This window comes from Ochlerotatus camptorhynchus, unplaced genomic scaffold (assembly GCF_037179485.1).
Source record: "Ochlerotatus camptorhynchus isolate MF236.1 unplaced genomic scaffold, CSIRO-AGI_Acam_v1.1 ptg000228l, whole genome shotgun sequence".
In the NCBI taxonomy this organism is placed as follows: Eukaryota; Metazoa; Arthropoda; class Insecta; order Diptera; family Culicidae; genus Ochlerotatus; species Ochlerotatus camptorhynchus.
Window position 1 is genome coordinate 979,793 of NW_027040718.1, and position 18,668 is coordinate 998,460.

The 18,668-nt window shown below is 42.6% G+C and overlaps 2 protein-coding genes across 2 annotated transcripts; one reads left to right on the plus strand and one right to left on the minus strand.

Annotated features, from left to right (window-relative positions):
* Positions 1 to 253: 253 nt before the first annotated feature.
* LOC135704002 (leucine-rich melanocyte differentiation-associated protein) lies at positions 254 to 12,329 on the plus strand. The gene is made up of 4 exons (XM_065225366.1): positions 254 to 629; positions 10,748 to 10,978; positions 11,717 to 11,856; positions 11,918 to 12,329. The coding sequence occupies exons 1-4, from the start codon at positions 576 to 578 to the stop codon at positions 12,243 to 12,245; spliced, it is 753 nt and encodes a 250-aa protein (XP_065081438.1). The 5' UTR covers positions 254 to 575; the 3' UTR covers positions 12,246 to 12,329.
* On the minus strand, positions 12,247 to 14,640 carry RpA-70 (replication protein A 70). Its single transcript, XM_065225344.1, has 4 exons — positions 14,403 to 14,640; positions 13,928 to 14,343; positions 12,777 to 13,869; positions 12,247 to 12,715 (listed from the first exon to the last, which is right to left on the minus strand). The coding sequence occupies exons 1-4, from the start codon at positions 14,439 to 14,441 to the stop codon at positions 12,407 to 12,409; spliced, it is 1,857 nt and encodes a 618-aa protein (XP_065081416.1). The 5' UTR covers positions 14,442 to 14,640; the 3' UTR covers positions 12,247 to 12,406.
* Positions 14,641 to 18,668: the final 4,028 nt, after the last annotated feature.

Here is an 18,668-nt window from a genome sequence, read left to right on the forward strand (position 1 = left end):
ACTCCAGTACATTTGTGCGTATTATTCGCGACACATGTGAAGCGCCCGTTCAAATATTAGGTAACAATCAGGGATCCCGGCAACAACTTTGCCAAATCAGTAAATGTAAGAAAAGGATGACCAAATGCATCTACCCTAATCTCACATGCTCTATTGTAAATTGTAGGTAGCCAAGTGCTCTGTAGAGCATCTCTGGATCCTCAATGACGTCGCCGAACCGGTATGGGAGATACGCAGTGAAAAACAAAGCAAAGTAAACTCCTAGACTGATAAGCGGACCCGGAGATCTCCGGGGCTTCGGCCACAGTTGGTGTGTAAATAGAACAAACTTTTATAAATCGTCAGTGATTGTGTAGTACGAAGACAGTGCATCTCTCTCTTCAATTCTTTACGCTTGTATATATAGTTGATAGGAGTCGGCGGTCGATGAAAGGTGACAAATCGGGGTACGTGCCTCCTAAAAGGTTTCATAGTGCAGAAGAAAAGTTTAGAAAACCATTAGATTAATTTTCTGGGTTAGTGGAGTGCAATCTTGTTAGAAGTCGAGGGTTAGTGATAATCAACCGAACAGCGTCATGATGGATGATATCAATTGGAATAAAATTATCTACATAGATGATGAACAAAAGGTGAGTATACAAAATAGTCTTCCAGCGGTAAATATTGAAAGAGGGTGAATTTTTGTTTATTCTGTGCCGGTAAAAAAGAACACGAAGAAACGGCAACATATTAAGAGGTCTTATTCTCATAAATGTTAAACTCTAGCAGTGATAAGGTACGATTTTTGAAGCGATTTTTAACTGTCTCTTATCAACTGTCCTTGAACGAATATGATTTACTTGCGTTATGTGTGGTTTATTTATTTACTTATAGCAATGTGAATATCGCTCATAAACTAAGTTTCACTTTTACATCAAAAAAGTTTGGTATGACTTAGCATAGCGTTTCTCAATACAGGTGGGTCGTGCAAATTCAGACAACTTGGTCAGAAGCATTTACATTTTCTAATACTAGTTTAGATCTCTTAACGAATTCTTTCTCCCTTAACTATTCTGGAAATCTAAAATCATTTTAGAAAACTTGCAATGCCATTTTTGCGATTAATGGGTTCAATGTTTTGGCGTTTTAAGGATTGAACAATCATCATTTACGTAATTCGAGAAATAGTTAAGAGTTTTAAGGGCATTTCTATACAAACATGTCAAAAGGTTTTGATACCCAGGACTGCAAACAGATTTTGGGCTATTTTTGCCACATAGTTTTGTAAAGAAGATTCTAATATAGCGTCTAAAGCCTCAAAAACAACAGGGAATGTTTTTGCAGCTGAGTTATTGCCGAAAGAGAAAGTCAATGAAGAGAGTCGAGCAATGCAGATAGGAACTTTTGAAATGTTAGATTTTGGAGATTTAAATGTCATTGTGGCATTTAAAATTAATTTTTAAAAGTTAGATTTTGACTTATATTTGGCCATTTTTAGCGTCTTTATGGTGTGTTTCAACGTTTCAAGATTATTATGAGATTATTATTAGAGCTTTCGGCCGGTTTACGGGTTTTAGGACCGTGGTAAGCGTGAAATCTCTGAAGTAAAGCCGTTGGTCCCCGGTCGAGCTCCCTCCCTGGCGGCGGTAGCATTGGTACACTCAAAAAATTTATCACATATCTAATCGATTTTTTTATCTAGTTCGTTTATATGTAAGGTTCAATCACGTTAGCTTTACGGAGCCGATAATTCATTGTTCTTTGTTTGTAACAATATTCACTTAATTATATGTCTAGTAGGAGTTGGGCCGAATACTCGTGGCTTACCCGATGTTAGAGGGGTACATTGTCGAAGGGTATGAAAAGGGGAGGAGCTTGGGGGCAGGGTTTCGTTGTCTCATCAGAGCGAGTATGAACGGTAGTGTGGTTCTAGATTCGTCTGGAGTTCGACCGGCTATGGTGACGGGGGACAAGACAAACAAAAACTAATTAAGAGATACAAAAGACAAACGAATTAAATTCTTATACTAGACATTTACAGAAGCACATCAATCGACTGCATATAAAGGGTTATATGGTCAAAATTTGGTCAATATCAACTTGACGTATTTCTTTCAATTTTGCATTTAAAAAACCTGACCACCCCTCATTTTGAAGGTGTGTGTGTGTAGAATGTTGCTCCTATTTTGATTTTGGAATTCACTCTTCAGTTGTCAAAATGCCGTCCAAGCAAGAAGAGCAGCGTATCAAAATTTTGCTCGCGCATCGCGAAAATCCGAGCTACTCGCACGCAAAGTTGGCAAAATCGCTAAAAGTTGCCAAATCAACCGTTACAAATGTAATTAAAGTGTTTGGGGAACGTTTGTCGACAGCCAGGAAGTCTGGATCGGGGGGAAATCGAAAACCGGAAGCCGCTGAGACGACAAAGAGAGTTGCCGGTAGTTTCAAGCGAAACCCTAACCTCTCTCTTCGAGATGCCGCAAATAAGCTGGGTGTATCGTCTACAACCGTGCATCGAGCCAAAAAACGAGCCGGACTATCGACTTACAAGAAGGTAGTGACTCCAAATCGCGATGATAAACAAAATACGACGGCCAAAGCGCGATCCCGGAGGCTGTACACGACGATGCTGACGAAGTTTGACTGCGTGGTAATGGACGACGAAACCTACGTCAAAGCCGACTACAAGCAGCTTCCGGGACAGGAGTTTTATACGGCAAAAGGAAGGGGAAAGGTAGCAGATGTTTTCAAGCACATGAAACTGTCAAAGTTCGCAAAGAAATATCTGGTTTGGCAAGCCATCTGTACCTGTGGCTGGAAAAGCAGCATTTTCATAGCTTCCGGGACTGTCAACCAAGAAATTTACGTGAAAGAGTGTTTGAATAAACGTCTGCTGCCTTTCCTGAAGAAACACGGTTGTTCCGTACTGTTTTGGCCGGATTTGGCATCTTGCCATTACGGTAAAAAGTTGGAAGGGTTGTATACTAGATACGACCGCAGGGTTGGCGTTGGATAACGTCTGTTATGTGTTGTACTTAATTGTGTATATTATATTTTTGGAATATTCCTTAATAACTCTTTTGCGAAAGTTTGGTGGCCCTGAAAAGGTCCGTTTTGTTGGGCTGATGTTGTTGACAATGATGGAACGAGCGACCTTGTTGGATGCTTATATAGTAGAACAGAAAATATCAGAGATGTCAGATACTCGCATACGTACGTTAAACACTTTCTTGATAATGTTGTGGCCCTGAAAAGGGCCATTTGTCCAAGGCGCTCGGCGTAGTTGTCCTTGCGGAGCATACGGTGAATACGACCGACTGAGAACTGCAGCAGCTGGGCATTCCATGACGGCGACCCAGTATACCGGAGCACTGGCACCAACGCACTCGGCGCACTGGCACCAACGCACTGCCGCTGCTCTGCTGCCGCTGCTCTGCTGCCGCTGCTCTGCTGCCGCTGCTCTGCTGCCGCTGCTCTGCTTCCGCTGCTCTGGTACTGCTGCTCTGCTGCTCTGCTGCTGGGTCGACGATCGGATAGACAATGATGGAACGGGCGACCTTGTTGGACGCTTATATAGTAGAACAGAAAATATCAGAGGTGTCAGATACTCGCATCTGATGTCTCGGTTGGCGAAATATAAGAATATAAAAAAATCAATCGATTTTCACCATCTTTAGACAATGGTTTACTTTTAACCATTTTTCAATAGTTTACAGAATGAAATCAATAGTTTATCAACATTCAGCAAATTGCTAGAAATATTTCCAATCGATTGATGCCATTATCTCGTAAATCTATCGAGAGACGGTTGAGTTATTATCGTTCAAAATCTTTTAATTTTTCGTAACGCATCTAAAATGACTGTTTTCAATTTTGTACCCCCGTATGTTGCCGAAAGACGTTATCCAACGTCAAAAGGCCATGGAGTGGTACGCCGCCAACAACGTGCAGGTGGTTCCCAAGGACAAGAACCCTCCCAACACGCCAGAGCTCCGCCCAATTGAGAAATACTGGGCTATTGTCAAGCGGAACCTAAAGAAGACCAAAAAACTGCTAAGGGCGAGCAGCAGTTCAAGGCAAACTGGCTTTCTGCGGCGAAGAAGGTGGACAAGGTGGCTGTACAAAATCTGATGGCAGGGGTCAAGCGTAAGGCCCGGCAATTCGGATTTGGAAAAGCGGAAGCCTAACTGAATATTTTTCCTGAATTTTATACTAATTGAACTTGAAAAAGAAATTTAATTTGATTTTTTAAATAAACGATTTCACCGATTTACACGCGTTTTCCCTTGACCAAATTTTGACCGTATCACCCTTTAGTAGAGATCGCAGGCATTCAACACGTCTCTGATAGGGATATAGGGTTGTCTTCCTTGGGCCTCGAGGGTATTCCAAAGTCGCTCTCTAGTGGCGTCATTATCCGTACATTGCCAAACTGCGTGATCGATGTCATCGTAACCGTTTCCACACCAACAGATGTTGCTGTCCACGAGGTTTATTCTATTGAGCGAGTAGTGGTTGGACATAAGTCTACTCATCACGCGAATGAAGTCACGATCTAAGTCCAAGCCTTTAAACCAAGCTCTCGAAGAAACATTAGGAATAATAGAATGTAACCACCTTCCAAGATTTCCATTGTCCCAATCGGTTTGCCAACCCGAAAGACTACTCTGACGCACTAATTGGTAAAATTCATCGTGTGAAATTTGCTTGTAATAAAATTCGCCTTCCTGCGCGTCCACATTTGCGAGAGAGTCCTCCTTCTCATTGCCTGGGATTGAGCAATGTGAGGGGACCCATACAAAGGTAATCATATTTCGACCAGCATACTCATCTGCTCCCTTACCTTTGAAAGGAAATAAGATGAGTACCTGGTTTCATCGACCGAATAGCCTCAATCGAACTGAGACTTGACCGATACTGCATCAAAAGCCTCCTTGATATCCAAGAGCACAGAAACCAATTGCTCTTTTTCAACAAAAGTCAATTGAATTTCTGCGCAAAGCAATGCTAGACAGTTGTTGAAAAGATCGCAGTAGGCCGCGCTTGAAAGCTGACGTGTTTTTCTTTTGCTGCGTATTTTTCGTAAGCGAATTAAACACTTTTTGGCTTTAAATTTGTTAATTTGTGTGCTGAAATTTAGTTTCAAGTGTCCATAAAGTTATCATTTAGTGATATATCGTGTTTTGCCTGTGTTTGCCTTGAGTGACTCGGTTGACCTTGAATCTAACCTCCAAAATATACGACGCAGCTTCAGTTCCATTGTTCGGTGTCTCCCGGGAGCCTGGTTCTCCGAGTTCGGATGCTACACTTTCGGCGTGTAGTTCTATTGAGAGATCGCTCCGGTTGGTGAACTACCCGGGAACGTGTTGATAATGTGTCCGTCGCGAGTTTTGGTGGTGATTCGGTGGCCGACGTTGCCGTGAATCAGCAAGTTTTCCGCTTGCAAAAATGCTCGACTGCTGGTCTCTCGCCAGTGTCGGAGATTGCGAGCAATATGAAAGATGCCTCGCTGGATACGCCCAAGACTAGACAGGTGGCAGTTGGTGGCCGCGAACTGTTCCTGAGGAAAGCACTAAACGCGAATCTCCTCCCAGATGACCATGACAATGCTAGTGATTTGTGTTCGTTAAAGGAAGTATTACGGCAAAGGTGCATCACGAAATGAGATGCAAAGCTTAGAGAAAATCAAAATTACGGAACCCATGGATTGGAGGATCAAATTAACATGGTGAGACCAGTCCAAATACATTTTACAATATAAAAAAAACATAACCTGAATACGTGCCAGGTTTGCAAGAATATTTTCGAACCTGGAAGCGTGTATGTAATACCAATATCCATTTGATAACCGTGATACACACATGCGGGGCTTATTGTAAGTGAAAGTAACCACGGAATGGGCGTGACTCTCCAGACATTCTGAAATGGGTTGCTGGATCTCCCACTTTCTAACTCCCGGACTAAAGCTGTGTACAATGGCCATAAATGCGACATTGCAGAGAGAGTTCTTCCATAATAACACTGCCAGCCAGTGGGAGTTAGAGGGAACACACACACACACACACACACAGCAACGCTAGACAGTCGTTCGTTCCCTTACCCCTACGGAAACCAAATTGAGTATCTGAGAGTAGGTTATGCATCTCAACCCATTCGTCCAGGCGAAAAAGGACCATTTTCTCCAACAATTTTCGTATGCACGACAACATCGACGAATTGCAATCTGACGCGGGTTTGCCAGACTTTTTAATTGGCTCTCACCCACCTCCAATCATCCGGAACAATATAGCTCCAGGAACTGACTAAACAAGTTAAACATGCGCCTCTTAGCGATGTCTGGGAGGTTCTCCAACAAGTTGAACTTGATCCTATCAGCCCCCAGAGCCGAATTGCCACACGAAAGGAGCGCGAGTGAGAGCTCCAGCATTGAGTAAGGTTGACTAATCTCGTCTACCAAATTCGTCGTTTCGCGAGGAATCATTTGTGCCGGCACGGAATCAGGACATACTTTTCGCGCGAACTTGAGAATCCAACGAACCGAGTACTCCTCGCTCTCGTTGAGAAGGTTTCCTACAGAAAGACGTTCCTGGAACCGGTCGAGTTTGAGCTTGAAACGCGCTGTCCAAGATCAGATTGGATAGGAACCCTAATAAAAAAAACACCATACCCGAACCATAACCCAAATTATTGAACTATTCCACAAATGGTTGGGATGATACCCAATACAAATTTTATTAGGGAAGTTATATATGGTTATATTCCTCCAACGATGGAAACCCATCTACCGACGTTAGTGCTTCATCTATCACAGTCTTGAACTTTGCCCAATCGATATTACGGGTAAGATCGTTCGCCGACGTTAACGGGTTCCGACGGATTGAACCCACTGGCAACTGAAACTTTAAACGGCAAGTGATCACTACCGTGGGGATCTTGGATCACATTCCACGTGCAATCCAACGATAATGAATTAGAGCAAAGGGTGAGGTCTAATCAAGGCCACACGTGTTATTTCTCCATTGTTAAGAATTTTCATATTGAAGTTGTTACAGAAAACATATAGCAAAGTAGAACCGTTGTCATCATACAGTTCCCCCCCAGCCTTTACCGTGGGAATTAAAATCTCCTATAATCAACCGTGGAGTAGGAATAACTGAACACATAGGGGAAATGACGGCTTCGGCATGCCAGACTATTTTCGGCAACCCAAATTGAAACACTATTTTCACTGGATTTTCTTACGAAAACACTTCGCTGAATGCATGCAAACGATTCTTTATGCTTTCAGCTTCAATTTGACTATATTTTTACCACTGAGAAAAAGCAATCTAGTAGGTTTTTCTTGAAATGAAACACACGCACTACAAATTGTAGCTGATTTCGAGTTGCCGGTAGCTGGGTTGTACCAACAATCAATACGAAACTAACGATTTTAAATTGGCTCACCACTTTAGTAGCCTATTGGTCCCAAGCAAACGATTAACGTACCCTATTCTAGTCGAAATTCTAGTACTACGCAATGTTTGTTTTAATTCGCTATGAAAGTTTGACAGATAAAATGAGGGGTTATTGGTTTTTCCTATGTTTCGAGGGGTGATTCGACAAGCTTGGGACCGAAGATAGTACCAGAGGTGAGCCAAAAAGTTGAGCACGTTTCTTCGGGACCTACTTGTCTTAGAGTTATCTCTATGGTAGAAGCATAGAGGTAACTCTAAGACCACTGGGTCCCGAAGAAAATCATTATTATTTTTGGCTCACTCAGTACCAGAACAACGGTCCCAAGCAGTCCCAAGCTATTTCACTCACCCCTGCATGTTCTGCATGAATCCACACACCCCTGATGTTATCTGTCAAACTTTCATAGCGAATCAAAACAAACATAGTGTAGTAATAGAATTTCAACTAGAATAGGGTACGTTAATCGTTTGCTTGGGACCAATAGGCTACTAAAGTGGTGATCCAATTTAAAATCGTTAGTTTCGTATTGATTGTTGGTAGAAGTCTCCTTTTTTCTACTACTCCTTGATTTGGACTAGCTTGATGTGGGGTTTCTGATCTAAAACTTTCCGCGAACGGATGCGTCTTCGTTTCCGTGCAGAACCTTCCGGAAAACTGAAATGAGTTCCCTCCTCAGCCAAGTCTTGCAATCTGACAAAAGAGAAAAGGGATTTTTGTCGTTGGTCGATGGCGTGGCTGTCTTAAGCATTTCTGAAAAAGACTGCCTGGAACGTTTCTTAAGTGATCGTTGCAGTTTCTACCTGCGTTGTTTGTACACCGGGCACGACGTGAAACCATGAAGAGGAGTTCCTTTGCAGTACACGCATTTTAGTGCAGTAGCTTTACAGGCTACATCCTCATGCTTCTCCACGCATTTAGAACAGCGTTTCGTGCTGCCACAGTGGGAGGCCGTATGTACCTACTGCTTACAGTGTTGGCAGTTCATGACCGGGGAACGAACATGCGCACAGGTAGTCGAAGTTTTCCCAGTTCGATGTAGTGAGGATGGGCTGATCTAGAAAAGGTCACACGAAACGAGCCTGTGAGGGTAAAACCATAGAGGTAACTCTAAGACCAGAAGGTCCCGAAGAAACGTACTCAACTTTTTGACTCAGCTCTGGTACTATCTTGGTCCCAAGCTAATCGATGCACCCCTCGAAACATAGGATAATCTACGAACCCATCATTTTATCTGTCCAACTTTCATAGTGAATCAAAACAAACGTAGTGTAGTACATACTAGAATTTCGACTAGAATGGGATACGTTAATCGATTTGCTTGGGACCAATAGCAACCGGTGGAAACTAACGATTTAAAATTGGCTCACTACTTGACTAGCCTATCGGTCCCAAGCAAAGCAGTACTACACCAGTTAAGATAGGCAGCATGCTACACAGCAAAAAAAATGTAATATCGATCAATGTAATTCAAGTTGATGCATGAAATAATGATGTAATAGCAAAAAGCAGATACAATATTACATCAATGGATGTAATTTTGTTCGCAAAATCGATGTACATCGTACAACGTTATATTACACAAGCGATGGATTGACCTGGTTGCAGCAGTTTGGATGTAATATTCAACAATTTTTTTTTCTGTGTATGATAGTGTGAGTGCACATAGAAAACCCGTGAGGAACGCTACCCGACACATTGCCACAAACGAACCACTTTTTGATTCATCGATTCGTTGGCACTTTCCTTTCTGTTCTGTGCTTTTTTCTGTATAGTTAATGTTATGTTTCGTAATTATAATTTCTTATTGTGTTAGTTGGAAGTGCAAAAAGTCAGGAGAGTAAAAATAATTTGTTGAACTATTTGAGATTTTGCCAAGACGGTCCTCCAACATTATATGTTGGAGATGTTGGACGATGGAATGGTTGGTGTAGCATCCACCGCCATGGATGTATTCGAGCAGTTCGAATGGTCGGATAGTAGTTTTTGTTTGGTTGTTGACTTTCATTTGAAATTTTTACAACATTTAAAGGTTTGTTTTTGGGCTGAAAATAGACAACCCATGAACCAGTCGAGTCATTCGGGTAGGCCCGCGGTCTGGTTAGGATCGTTCTTTATAGAATTTTTAGACTGTTATAAAGAAAATTTCTATGGAATCCCAGAGAGATTATCAAATTGATATTAGAGGAATTCTAAAAAGAACATTCATAAAAAATCCTATGAAAGTACTATGCGAATTTTCAAGTTAGTTAAAACGTAGAACAATTTTGCTGCCTTTGTAATGATTCATTTTACTTAGCGATCCGTTCGGTTCAATTGCATTCGATTTTATGCCTAATTTAAAAGTATAACGCACAAGCGAGACGGTAGGGTGCATCAGGGCATCTTTGAAGTTGTAACTGGACAATGGAGTTGAGTCTAGGAGGGATTGTGTACTGTCATTTAAGATAGTTGCATTTCACTCCAACAGTTGCAATGAATTTGGCGCGCTGTTCTCAAACAAACCATCCCATTGTTTTGTTGGAAGAAGATTCTCTTATTCCCGCGGGTTTCGCGTAAGTGTCTTTGCTTCCGGGCCCGTCCAACCCCTTTTGGCCCTTCATACAGCAGTATGTTGTATGTTGCATGGCAAGACCCAATCTAGAATGGTGGCTTCTGTAGAGAATAGGACAAATATATCGGTTGTTATGCTGACAATCATTAGAGATCGATAGTAGGCGAAATATATCGGTTGAGGTAAAGAAAATGATCGGTGAAATCAATAGTAGGCTAGTTGATAAAAAGGACACAATAAATCAGTCTTAAGAGTGAGTTCGTAACGAACGGAAGCAAAACATAGAAAGTCGTCTGTTTGGTGAAAACTAGAAAAAAGAAAGAAGGTTCCAGATAAAGCCGCTTGGAAATGGATGGTCCAGAAATCGAGTCCGGTCACGACAGCTTCTTACATACAATTTAAATGTATATCGCACAAGCGAGACAATTTCTAGAATTCCGAGAAAAAAATACAATTTTTTTAAATACTTAAAGTTATTCTTCTTTGTTTAAACTGCAAACAGAAATTTCAATTTCGGTGAAATTACAGAGATGTAGTTATGGTTGGCAGGGGTCCTTTTAAACCATGAAAATTACGCCCCTCTTCAAAACATCAGTGATTTTTTATTATTTAACAGCACAGACATTAAAAATTGTAAATCAAACATCGTGGTTGTAATGGGTCATATAATATGGGGGCAAAAATGCCGTCTAAGAAAATGTTCGGCTCTTCATACTTTAAGTCTTGAGATTCATTTAAACCTCACATCATCTTGTACAGCTCATCTACTTTGATCAGAAGACGTACAAACTACCGGAGGCCATCCTAAACCTGTACTCGGATCGAGTTCGTCATCTGGATCTGAGCTACAACAAACTGTCCTCGTTCGAATCGCTGGAACTTTTCACCAAACTCGAAGAACTAGTGCTGGATAACAATTACCTCACGGATGACATCATCTTTCCGGCGCAGTTGGATGGAATCAAACTGTTGTCGTTGAACAATAATAAGGTGAGTGTTACTACCTACTGATGTTTCTGAGACATAATTAACCATGCTTTAACTAAACTCTAAGATGCAACCGAGCACCGATAATTCACCATCAAGTATCTTGTGTTGTCTTATTTTTTTTTTTTATAGTCACTTTAACACTCTTGGGTCATTCGTGACTCCTACGGGGGTGAGATTTGCACCCCTATTCTGCATTTCGTTCAAAACGAAATACACATACAAAAAAATATTTTTTTGTTTATGAATTTCGTTTCGAACGAAATACAGAATAGGGGTGTTGAACTCGTGACTTTGGCGTGAGAAATATGGATGTTAACCACTACGCCGGGGTTGCCCCTGTTGTCTTATTCATTTGTTACAAAGTGTAACAAGTTGTAACTAACGCTTCGGAACCAGTTAGTTATCTTGCTGAAAAACTCGGCTATATACTAGGTACTTGGTAAGACTAGCCTGGAAACAGAATGTTAAAACCAATACGCATTGGTCCATTTGTCCGACCAAGAAGTATATTGATATCTAATCAATATTATTATTAAAAATCTGACCTTTCCGCCACCCAGATCATTCCATGGTGTTTAATTAAACGCTCCTTTCCCTATTGCATTCTTGATAAATGTTGCATCCTGCAGCACGAGCTCGTATCAGTGCAGTGGTTTGATTTTTCCAGTCTCAATTCACTAGCAATTCTGCCTTCGCAAAGAAAGCATTAAAACAGGGTTTACTTTTATATATTTTCAGTTCGAAAATCTGGATCTGCTGCTGACAAAGCTGTCTCTCTGCTTCCCGAATTTGGAATACCTGAGCTTGTTGGGGAATCCAGCCTGTCCGTGCCATTTGCTGAATCTCAAATACTCCGAGTACGATTATCTCAAATATAGGTGAGACAATGACATGGGATTTGACCCAGCGATCAATTCATACCGGCTTTCGTTCCACTAGGTTGTACATTATTCGCTATTTGCCGCGCCTTCGGATCCTGGATGCACAGCGGGTGAAAAAGATGGAACGCGACTTCGTACGCAGCCAGCAGAGTCAGGAATACGAGGAAGAGGAGAACACCAGCCGGAAGGGTAACGCCCTGCGGCATTTCTATGCCAGCTTGAGTACGGCCTTAGGTGTCCGACCGAAGGAACCACCGGTGTACCATCCACTGCCGGAGAGTATCCGCGAGGCGGGCGACCATCGGGGAGCTTACGGGAAGTGCCGCTATCGCTACATCGGGGCACAATCCGAGGGAAATCGGTTTATACTCAATACGGATTTATGAGTATTTTTATGCATTGTATTTGTAGGTATCATTTTTACACAGATTGATCATAATCATTATAATTAAGGTAATAGTTATTTTGTATATGTGGATCATTATTTGGTGGAACTTAAGAGAAACATAAGTGGGAACGTGAGCAACTTCTGGTAGGAGTTCTAAATCTAGTGTTTGCCAATTCCTGTCATATCCTGGATATTTTTGATGAGATAGGCATTGTACTCCTTGTGATTAAGGGATGTGGCTGCGACAGCGGTGGTCTTGTTCCGTGCTGAGTCTCCGTAGAATTCGACCTTTGTTCGCAGCTTGAAGACGTAGTTCTTGAAGCTTATCGCAGAGAAGATTTGTTCGGCTTCCTCTTTGTTGAATTCTAGGGCATCGCCGATTTCCTGGGATGTTTTCCCCAACAGCTGTTCGGCCAGATCCGAGAACACCGTGATCCATCGGTTGGAAGTCCAATCGCCAACCAACATCTGAAAGAATACAATTTATCAGGGACACAAATCCTCGATGGCAAGATTTGCAAATACTTACACTGACCAGCAACCGATACTTAAAATTGGGGAAATCGGCATTGCATTTTTCACACCTGTACTGTCCGTTCTCTTGATCAACGACTTTCTTGTTACACTCTGGCTGTGGGCAAGCTTTGTAGACCGCATTACTGGACTTGACACTATGAATGAGAGCTTTCACCTGGAAATAATCCGGCTTATCGCCATTGCCCAGGTTCTTTTCCTTAGCCTCGTGGAATGTTATCCATTCGGTTGTATAGCCAGATCCGGCTCCCGTGCGAGTCGAAACACTGCTAACGACATTATCACACCCACCATTATCATACCAGCCGCGAACCTTGTGAGCAGCTTCGATATCGGGATTCATCTTCATGACACTGCCAGCGACCAGTCCAAGCGATTTGCCTCCCCCAAATTCGGTCACTCGAGCTCCCTTGATCACGATTACCGGATTGGTGGAAGCGGGGAAGTTCTGTGCATCATCACCCCACAAAGTCAACTGTACGGCCGCATTGCTTGAATCGACCACTGTGACCTCTCGCTTCTTCAGCTCCCGTCCGGATGATCTAGCTGTGAATTGCAGCACATCTCCGGCTTCCTTACAAATACCGACTACATCGATCACGGCATTTGGTTCCATGTTGCCAATCCCGGAAATCGGCACAAAGTTGTACTGAATCGTCGGCATGGAAGAACATGCATCTTTGCACTCCTGCACAATCGTATCGTTTGTCATGGTCATCTCGTAATCGTTCTTTAAGGTCGAGAATTGCTTATTGGCCGGTTTCAGCTGACACTTTGTAATGTAGTAAACCTTATCAGCTTCGATCATATCGTAGAACTTATCACATTGGTCCTTAAAGGCCGTGACACGAATTTCACCCGATTCATCCATAATGTCCATGGAGAACAACTTACCCTCACCCTTGGCATTGCTCCAGGTACGAATTGCCGATTTCGACATGACACGCGCTCTGATGACCCACTTGTTCTGGTACGGGCTCAGCGAATTGATAGGATGAGTCAGGGTATCCTGGAGCGACATGCTACCACCACCGGACGGGGCACTTCCCATTCCTCCAGCCGGTCGGTTCTGATAATTAGATCCGTTACTAAAAAAAAAATATTTCGTACTAAACATTCCACAAAACAAATCCTTCCAAACCCTACCTGACACTTCCGGCAGATTCCGACCGGGTGGGGGCAGCCGATGTCGACGCAGAGCCAGCACTGCCACCAGCACCCGTTTCAGTCAACGGTTGCGGATTGCCAATCTTCTCCCCAATCGACGCACCCGGCTTGATCACATTCAGTTCCAGAATAATCAACACCCGTTTCTCGCCACGTTCATTCCGGTTCACAACCGATGTAATGTACCGGTCAATCCGGATCACGGTGTACTCAGCCAGCTGACCATTTTGATGCAGCTCGTTCAGCTGCGTTGCCAACATGGCAAAACTGTACAGATTCTGACCATCGGAAATCAGCAGCCGATAGCGTTCCGATTGTTCACCGCCACCGGCGATACGTTTGGAACCCAGAATCTGGACCACCGGTTTCTCCAGTTCTGTTCCACGCATGATATCCTAACATTTAAAACATCAGTTTTTATCAAATCAAAGTGAAAGAACAAAAAACTACTTACGGCAATACAGCCCGTGGTTAACAATCCGCTGAAACTCATGTTAGCTATCTATTCCTGTTCGTTCCTGAATGAAACCAATAAATCCGATTGATCCGCAGTTGTTTTGTTCAAGCCGTTTCCAAAATACTTTTAACGGAATTTTTACCAGCTGCAGACGTTCGAAATAAATAATAGTTTGATTCCGTGAAACAATTTCTTATAAAAACACGAAAAATCCTGAATTATTTCCAAGATTATTCCACATAAGATGGTCACTGTTTGAACTGTGAACAGAATGTTTACAAAGTGCGCACAGTGCGCGGGAATTTTTGAACGTCAAGCGTTATTTGCGTGTTTGTTGAGCGCTTTTCGTTCTTCCAGGGGGTGATGCAGTCTACTGATTTTGTTTAGATTAGGTCAACTCAAGGCAGGGATGCCAGATTTAAAAACATGGCTTCCTTTTGAAGTCTTTTGAATGAGCGAATCCAATACACGGATAGAAACCTCCTTATACCTTTTGGCAAATTTCTATTGCTGATTATTCATAAAATGTATAAGTCAAGTAATAAGCAGACGCCTTGCAAAAAGTTAATGAAGATCATATGTCAAATGAAATGTATGAGCGGTCACACATACCTTTTATGCATTCTTTTTTTTTTTTATCTAGTTCGTTTATTTGGAAGGCTCAATCGCGTTAGCTTTACGGAGCCGATAATTCATTGTTCACTGTGTGTAACAAAATTCACTTAATTCTATGTCTAGTACGAGTTGGGCCGATTACTCGCGGCTTACTCGAGGTTAGAAGGGTACATTTTCGAAGGATAGGATCAGGGGAGGAGCTTGGGGTAGGGTTTCGTTGTCTCATCAGAGCGTTGTCGCCAGTATGAACGGTAGTGCTGTTCTAGCTTCGTCCGGAGTTCGACCGGCTATGGTGGGTGACCAGTGGGCGACGATGAGACTCATCGAGACGGGGGGACAAGACAAACAAAAACTAATAAAGAGAGACAAAAGACAAAAGGAATTAAATTCTTATACTAGACATTTGAAGAAAAACATAAACGGACTGCATATAGCAGAGATCACGGGTTGCCAACACGTCTCTGATAGGAACATAGGGTTGTCTTCCTTGGGCCTCGAGGGTATTCAAAAGTCGCTCTCTGGCGGCGTCATTATCCGTACATTGCCAAACTGCGTGTTCGATGTCATCGTAACCGTTTCCACACCGACAGATGTTGCTGTCCACGAGGTTTATTCTATTGAGATGAGCATCTAGCGAGTAGTGGTTGGACATAAGTCTACTCATCACGCGAATGAAGTCACGACTTAAGCCCAAGCCTTTAAACCACGCTCTCGAAGAAACATTAGGAATAATTGAATGTAACCACCGTCCAAGATTTCCAGTGTCCCAATCGGTTTGCCAACTCGAAAAGGTACTCTGACGCACTAAATGGTAAAATTCATCGTGTGAAATTTGCCTGTCATACAATTCGCCTTCCTGCGCGCCCACCTTTGCGAGAGAGTCCGCCTTCTCATTGCCTGGGATTGAGCAATGTGAGGGGACCCATACAAAGGTAATCATATATGATCTTTCGACCAGCACACACATCTGCTCCCTTACCTTTGAAAGGAAATAAGATGAGTGCCTACCTTGTTTCATCGACCGAATAGCCTCAATCGAACTGAGACTATCCGAGAAGATGAAGTAATGGTCTGTGGGCATATTGGAAATCATCCCCAATGCGAAGTTGATTGCTGCCAGCTCAGCAACAAAAACGGAACAAGGTTCCTGAAGTTTGCGGAAGGCGCTAGAGTTTTCATTGAAGACACCGAAGCCAGTGGATCCATTGAGACGGGACCCGTCTGTAAAATATCTTTTCATGCAATTGACTTGTTGGTACTTTTCAGTAAAAATACGTGGGATAATAATAGGTCGAAGTTGATCTGGAATCCCATGAGTTGCTTGTTTCATGGTCAGATCATATTCAATTGAGGAACTGCGATTGGTGAAGTGAACACGGTCTGGAGTATAACAAGGAAGACACATATCTGATGATATGTAGTGGTGGTAGATTCTCATAAATCGAGATTGTGTGTTCAACCCAAGAATTTCTTCAAAATTAGCAATTATAAGTGTGTTCGTCACTCCGCATTTGATTAGTATTCTGAGAGAGAGCTCCCAGAAACGGTTCTGGAGGGGTGTTACTCCTGCCAGAACCTCGAGACTCATGTTATGCGTTGAGTGCATACAGCCTAGAGCAATACGCAGACAACGATATTGAATTCGTTCCAATTTTATTAGGTGACTTTTTCTTGCCGAGAGAAAGCAGAAAGAGCCGTACTCTAGAACAGAGAGAATAGTTGTTTTATAAAGCGTTATGAGGTCTCCCGGATGAGCACCCCACCATGTGCCGCAAATTGAACGGAGAAAGTTGATCCTCTGCTGACATTTTTGCTTCAAATACGTAATATGGGCATTCCAAGTGCACTTTGAATCAAACCAGACCCCAAGGTACTTGAAAGACAATGATTGAGTAATGTTTCTGCCCAAAAGATTAAGATGCATTTGGGCTGGGTACCGCTTTCGAGTAAACACTACCAGTTCAGTTTTCTGCGGCGAGAATTCGATCCCTAGATTCATAGCCCAAGAAGACAAGTTATCTAAGGAATTTTGCAATGGTCCTTGCAAGTCCACGGCATGTGGACCTCTTACGGAAACCACACCGTCATCTGCAAGTTGTCTAAGCGTGCATTGTTCTGCCAAACAGTTGTCGATATCTTTGACATAAAAGTTATAAAGAAGAGGGCTGAGACATGAGCCTTGGGGCAGGCCCATGTAACTAATTCTGGAAGTTGTCAGTTTTCCAAGAGAAAAGTTCATTTGCTTTTCTGACAACAAATTGTACAAGAAATTATTTAAAATTCCAGAAAGTCCACATCTGTGCAGATTGTCTGACAGAATTTCAATGGAAACTGAATCAAAAGCCCCCTTAATGTCCAAGAATACTGAAGCCAATTGCTCCTTGTGTGCAAAGGCCAGTTGAATATCTGTGGAAAGCAGCGCTAGACAATCGTTTGTTCCTTTGCTCTTGCGGAACCCAAACTGTGTATTTGATAGCAAGTTATTTGTTTCGACCCAGTGATCGAGTCTCCGAAGGATCATTTTCTCCAACAATTTCCTAATGCACGAAAGCATAGCAATCGGACGTATGAGTTATGGTCAGACGCTGATTTGCCAGGTTTTTTAATGGCTATTACTTTGACCTGTCTCCATTCAGGCGGTACAATGTTGTTTTCTAGCAAGGAATTGAATAAATCTAGCAAGCGTCTTTTAGCGATATCTGGGAGATTTTTCAGAAGATTGAATTTAATCATATCGCTTCCCGGTGAGGAGTTGTTCGATGAAAGAAGAGCCATAGAGAAATCCAGCATTGAGAATGGTCTATCCAGAGAGCCGCCGCTAGGAGACGCTTCTCGAAGAATATTTTGTGCTGGAACTGAGTCCGGACAGACCTTTTTAGCGAAATCGAATATCCATCGGTTGGAGTATTCTTCACTCTCATTGAAAGATGAGCGGTTACGCATGTTGCGAGCCACCCTCCACAAGGTGTTCATTGAGGTTTCTCGTGAGAGTCCCTCGACGAAATTGCGCCAATAACCGCGTTTTTTTGCTTTGATTAATTGTTTCAGCTTTGTCTCAAGCTTTGAATATTCCTCGAAGTAAGTGGAGGTTTTGTGTCTACGAAAAGCTTTGAAAGCATCAGATTTTTCTACATACAATTTTGTGCATTCTTCGTCCCAACCAGGTGTGGCTGGTCTCCTTTTAAAGGGTGCACTTGGAACTTTTCTTTTTTGTGCTTCCAGTGAGCTTTTGTAAATCAAATCGGCTAGGAATCGATATTCTTCCAATGGTGGAAGCGCATCTATTGATTCGACCCCGATTGTCACCGCCGTTGCATATTTCTGCCAGTCGATGTTCCTTGTAAGATCAAATGGAACCCGAGATGGTTCTGCAGAGTGAGGGCCACACTTTATTGAAATGATGATTGGCAAATGATCGCTACCATGGGGATCATTGATAACCTTCCACTGACAATCCAATGATAGCGATCTTGAACACAAAGATAGGTCGAGTCGGCTTTCTCGAGCCGGAGGTTTTGCTATACGTGTCGCTTCACCAGTGTTCAAAATAGTCAAATTGAAATCGTCACATAAATCGTAAAAAATAGCCGCTCTATTGTCGTCATATAGATCGCCCCACCCAGTACCATGGGAGTTCATATCACCCAG